The sequence below is a fragment of the Arachis hypogaea genome, chromosome 18 (assembly GCF_003086295.3).
Source record: "Arachis hypogaea cultivar Tifrunner chromosome 18, arahy.Tifrunner.gnm2.J5K5, whole genome shotgun sequence".
In the NCBI taxonomy this organism is placed as follows: Eukaryota; Viridiplantae; Streptophyta; class Magnoliopsida; order Fabales; family Fabaceae; genus Arachis; species Arachis hypogaea.
Genome location: NC_092053.1, coordinates 6811815 through 6818061, shown reverse-complemented (window position 1 = coordinate 6818061; position 6247 = coordinate 6811815). Strand labels below are relative to the sequence as shown.

General features: G+C 28.8%; 1 protein-coding gene across 1 annotated transcript; it reads left to right on the top strand.

Moving 5' to 3' along the window:
• LOC112769480 (aluminum-activated malate transporter 2-like) lies at window positions 1-2959 on the top strand. The gene is made up of 6 exons (XM_025813993.3): window positions 1-274; window positions 542-688; window positions 788-1060; window positions 1322-1428; window positions 2173-2313; window positions 2546-2959. Exons 1-6 carry the CDS (start codon window positions 1-3, stop codon window positions 2957-2959), a joined length of 1356 nt encoding a protein of 451 aa, XP_025669778.1.
• Window positions 2960-6247: the final 3288 nt, after the last annotated feature.

Below are 6247 nucleotides of genomic sequence, written 5' to 3'. Positions count from 1 at the left end.
ATGGCATCATCATCTCAAGTTATAGCAGATACCAACAATAATAATAATAATGTCACGTTTTGGCAACGGTTTGTTGCTAAGATGGTTGGTGTGATGTTGCAGCTGAAGAAACCGGCAGAAGATGATCCTAGAAGGCTTATTCATTCTTTCAAAGTTGCACTTTCCATCACCACAGTTTCTGCATTTTACTTTGTTAAATCTCTTTTCGTTTGTTTTGATAAAAACCCCATGTGGATAATTATAACCGTCATCCTTGTCTCAGAATTTTCCGTAGGCAAGTTCATTTAATTAAACTTGTTCATTTAATGTGTGAGTTTAATTTTGATACACTAACAGTGTAAAACGTTTTATATAGTCGTGCAATCATATTTATTCTTTTGGATAATCATTCACGTCATTAATATAAAATATAGTTATTTTTGCTGATGTGAAATTACGTAATTAAATATATGCATCAAAATTAAATTTTTAATTTATTTGGAGAATTGTTTTCTAGTTTAATAATAATTAACTAAGTCTTATATATGCGTGACACATGCAGGGGCAACACTTGCTAAATGTTTCAATAGAGGTTTAGCAACAGTTTTGGCTAGTGCTCTAGGACTTGGATGTTATTACTTGGTTGATTCAATAATGGGAGGACATATTGTGGGGTCAGTATTTCTTGGAACCCTAATTTTTATCATAGGTAAGATATATATAAAAAATTTGCCTGTTCAATTGAATATTATAGTAATTAATTATTAAAATTATTTGACTAATATGAAATTTGAATAAATGAATGCAGTTGCGACAATGACATATATGCGATTTGTACCTCAAATTAAAGCAAGATATGATTATGGGTTTTTAGTGTTTATCTTGACATTCTGCATAGTATCTCTACCTAGCTACCGAGACGAAGATTTATTAGACATAGCAAAGAGACGAGTAATCACAATTTTCACAGGTGTTTTAGTGTGGATATTGGTTTCCATTATTGTGTACCCCATATGGGCAGGTGAAGATCTTCACAAGTTAGTATCAAAGAATCTTCAAAAACTAGGAGACTCTATTCAAGGTACTTAGTATATATAATATTGAAAGCATTATATTCCAAATGTTTTAGTATTTCAAATGTTCAGTGACTTTAGCTATTGATCTTAATTATGCTTAGATTAAATCTAATTGAGATTAATGACTAAATTAGTAGAACATATAAAATATTAAAACACTTGAAATACTTTAATTTCTATATATATAGTATTATCCAATTTTAAGTAAAGTTATTTTAAATTATATGTTGTGTATGATATGAAATAGATGGCCTGTTATACTGCAGGTTTTGGAGATGAATGTTTTGGAACATCAGAGGGCGAAGGTTCCAATAAGTCAAACCTTCAAGCATATAAAAGTGTTCTCAATTCAAAGCTTACCGAAGAAAGCTTGGTAAGGATATTGGAGAATTAATCAATTATATCTTTTCCCTACATATATTGGATATTTTAAGAAGTGAACATCTCTCTCAGTAGCGGGATTGGGGGAAAGGATAGGAAAGGTGATTTCACTATATTTCTGGCCGGGAACAGGACCGAGAAAAAATTTTAAACAGTCTCTGACAATTATTTTGAAAGACAATGAAATTTTTGACAAAAAAAAATATCTAATTTGACTCTTGAGTTTTATTTTTATGGGACTGATTAGTTCTGTATTAAAAAAAATTTTTGGCACAAGAACTAATCAGTCCCAAAAAAAATCAAAAACTAAGTTAGATATTTTTTTATCAAAAGTCTCGTAGTCCTTTCGAGTTAATTATCAAGGGTCAGGTAAGATATTCACTCTATCTTTTCGTCTAACTTTTTAAAAATTGAGTCAGTTGCCAAATCAATAAAGTTAGAGGTTTAAAATATTTGTAATAAAAATATTTTTTATATCCTTAATCGCTAAACGAGAATATTTTAATCAGTTAATGGATTTTTTTAATCGACTTTTTATTGAATCAATGATAATAATCGATATTTATCATAAATTAGACAAATTTAATACTTAATTTTCGATTAATCGGTTGAATCAAAACCGACTCTTAAAAGTATATTTTGTTTGCTATTCTTGTTATTTTAGACTTACGAAATTGACTACTTTATTATTAATGTAATGATTTACTTTATTATTATATGGATATATATTTTGAAGGCGAATTTTGCAAGGTGGGAACCGTGCCATGGTCCTTTCAGATATGGTCACCCTTGGAAACAATATTTGAAGATTGGAAGCTTATTAAGGCAATGTGCCTGCCTCATTGATTCTCTTACTGGCTTCCTTGATTCTACCAAGGTACCAATTGGATTCTCATTTAGTTTTATTAAAGGTGAAAATTCAGGTGAGGTCGACTTCATGTGAAGTTAATATCTAAGAGCCGTTAGATAAAAAATTAGTCAAATAATTTAACAGCTCTCAGGTATCAACTTCACGTGAAGTTGATTGCACCTGAGTTTCCTCCTTTATTAAATTATAATAAACTTCTTAAATGTGATTAATCTTCAAATAACGTTGACCTTTTATACAGACCCCGTCAGAAATAAAAAACAAAGTGCAAGAGACATGCATCCAAATAAGCAAAGAAACAGGAAAATCTCTGAAGGAATTATCAGTGTCAATCCAAAAAACGATTCCACCATGTGCTGCAAACCCTAGCATTGAGAAATCTAAGCTTGTTTCAATGAACCTCAAGTCCATTCTGAAATCAGGGTTATGGGAAGGGACCAATCTGTTTGAGGATATTCCTATTATGACTGTGACTTATTTGCTGCTTGACGTGGTTTCTTGCACCGAGAAAATCGCTGAGTCAGTACATGAATTATCCGTGCAAGCAAAATTCAAGAACAAAGACAGCAAAGTTGCACCAAATTACCCAAATTCTCCTCCTCATGATCTTCAAGAGAAAAATATTGGAGTTCATCATGTTATTACAATCAACTAGCCTCTCTTGTAGCATTTTACTTTCTCATTATGGGAATTAATCGATCAGTTAATATGGAACTTGTGTTGGATCAAAATGTGATAAGAACTATATATTGTATTTCCAGATTAATTAAATGATAACAATTTTCCAGAATCTGCAGCTTCTTTTTTTGTTGATTTTTTGTTCTTTATGGGCCTAATTACTCTGCTGTTCCAAAAAGATTCAGCCCAACCTTATATGTTGGCCCAAATTATCCATATAACCAAAAAAAAAAACGCGCGCATACGAGGTTGCTAGCCACCAGCCCACCACCTCCATATTCTCATTATTCTCTAAGCATGTGACAGCTCCTATTTAATACTCTTACTTTATTCAATGCTTTAATCATGTATGTCCAAGTTCATTACCTTATTATTAACTTGTTTTCTAGCTGCTCAGGAAATCAAGCCGCCACTTTCATGTACTATATATATTTAAAAAAAAAAAAAAAAAAGAAGGCATGTGATTTAATTATGTGTTTATTTATCTATGCATACATATGTTCTTATTTTGTTTAAGACATTGTTTAATTGTTGTTGGTTGCTTTGTCCGCAACTTGTTTCTTTTCGGTCTGCTAGCCCATTTAATTAATTAATTAATTAAAATAAAGGCTCTTTTTCACTTGTGTCATTTTTGCAAATTGTTATTCAATTCAATAGAAACAGCCATGAGAAGGCTTGTTGAATTCAAAGTTTAAGATTCAAATTCATATATGTAGCCATCATCCTTAAATGCTACAAAATATTTAAAAAAAAATAAAAAAAATTAATTTAAAAATAGTATATATTTATTTTATTTTTATATTTTTTAATTATCATTAAATTAATTAAATCATTTATATATAATAAGTGTTTAATTATAAATATTCTATATATAGAAATATAAAAATTAAATTAAATATAATAATTTTTTATTTTATTTTTTACATTACCGTAAATTCTATAATATACTGTAGAAATGCCTTTTTATATTGGTAGTGGAAGTGCGATGTTAATACTTCTTCAACACTAATAATTATGTTCCATTTTGCCTTTTTTTAAAAGTTGAGTAGTGGTATTGGTAATCCTATTGTATAGGTATAATATCAAGGGTACACATATGCTTAAAGTCAAATCAATTCTATTAGGTAGGAAACTTTGCTTCTCCTCATTGACCTTTCAAATGTATTATTACTATACAGTTCATTATAGTTAGTTATCCTAAGGGTTAAAGAACCTTTTTGTATTTTTTTTTTTAAATAATAATGCATGCATAAACTGAATTCTCAACAACTACTGTTAAATTTTTACAAATTCTGATTGGACTGCGTTTCTTTCATATACTATATATTACTCTATAAACAAAATACTTTTGATCTGTAATAATAATATAAATAGGTGAATGCTACTATGTCATCTCTAAAATAAAAAGTAAATTATCCCGTGTAATATATATAGTGTTTATAATTACAATTAAATTAAATATTAACTATAATACTTAGGTATATGTTTTTTATCTTTTTTTTCTCTTTTGTGATTATTTAAATTTAGTTTAGCACCACCAGTTTATGGTGGTAGTGGTGGTTGTCACTGCCGGAGAAATCTCTTTGCGGGAAACTCATAAACCCATTAACAAGGTGTATACGTATTCAGCTCGTTGCACGTGACAACATTTGTGCTACCGAGATATGGAGAACTTCTCACAACCTCAGCGTATATCTACTGTGCCTCCTCCACCCTCTTTTGTATGGTGATAACATCCTCGGAATTCACTATTCGCAAAACTTGTGTCTCATGAAAGTGATTAAATTCTTGTACATAATTGTCACCTCATCTTGCAAATCTTATTGTTGTCTACAATTCAATTCAACTTGATCTCTATCTCATCGACAACAATCTTTTTAATCTCATGAGGATCCGAATCTACCATCTCTTAAAACTTGTATTTTACATCATCAACAACAATGTCTTTAACTGTGTTTATGACTTGAGGATCTGAAAAATCTTTTTAAATATCTTTATGACATCTGTCATCACGAACCATAAGCTCTCCTCTACCTTCAAGTGTATCAATTGCATTCGTAAAGATTTCTTCCACTTCATAAAACTCATATAGTGAATCACTTTCAATATATATATCATAAGGGATAATTTTAAAGAAGGTATGATAAAATTCATCATATAAATATATGTATATTCTTTAATAAATTATTATTCTTTAAAACTTTTCTAAATTACTATTACCCATCTCATACCCTTGATTAAGTTACACTTTACGACTTTTCTCAATCAGTTTAAGAATTAAACTTATCACATTATTTCTTCTTCTATAGAAGTATAAAACTTCATAAATATATAATTTTAGAAAAAATTAATTCATGCTTCAAAGATAATTTTTTTGTCTAAAATTTAACTATAAGTTGAATTGTTAAAGATGTGATTACTTTGTGTATTAAAAATATGTATATAACTGATTTATATCATTCGGTAATACAAAACAAAAATAATTTATCCTCTAACTTTTTAAAAATGTTACAACTATAACTATTTATTATGTCTCTCCTTTTATTTATAAGTAATTTTATGATATAGTATTAGAATCTTTGTAACTTAAAAATTAAGAGTTCAATCCTTATAATTTTAACACAAGACCAATAAAAGAAAAAAATCTATAAAAAAAATTTAACACGTTAGAAATGTAATAAAGAAAAACTACTAAAAGTAACATTAAATTATTAATTAATCACCATAGTAAACAAAAACATTACCCCATTATAATTATCTCGATACTAACAAACATGCGCATGTGTTAGCAAGAAATTGTGTTATAATGAAATGTCTTATATTATTTAATTTAAGCCATACATACATAGGCATGCAAATGATGCAATTATCTTAGAATTTACAAGAAAAAAATTTTGTGACTCAAATAATTACATCCAATTAAGAAATGATTGTTTCCACCAATAAAAACATACACATACATGCAAAAAATAAGTACAAGTTGTTTATCTGAAAAACTAGTAATAATATATATAAAAATAAGAAGCGCAATGAAAAGAAAGAGAAGCAAAAGTAATTAAGAATTGTAGTGAGTATCAAAGTCTGAATAGTGGTGGAAAAAGCATTGCAATATCACGGAAGCAACATAAAGAAAATGCGCACGCACTAATTTCATTTGAGTCAAGCCTGATAACTATTTGTTTTTATCAGCAGCCATATGCACTCATTAATAACCTTATAAATACCCAACCTTATGCCCTTAATCACAATTAGTAATATACACTCT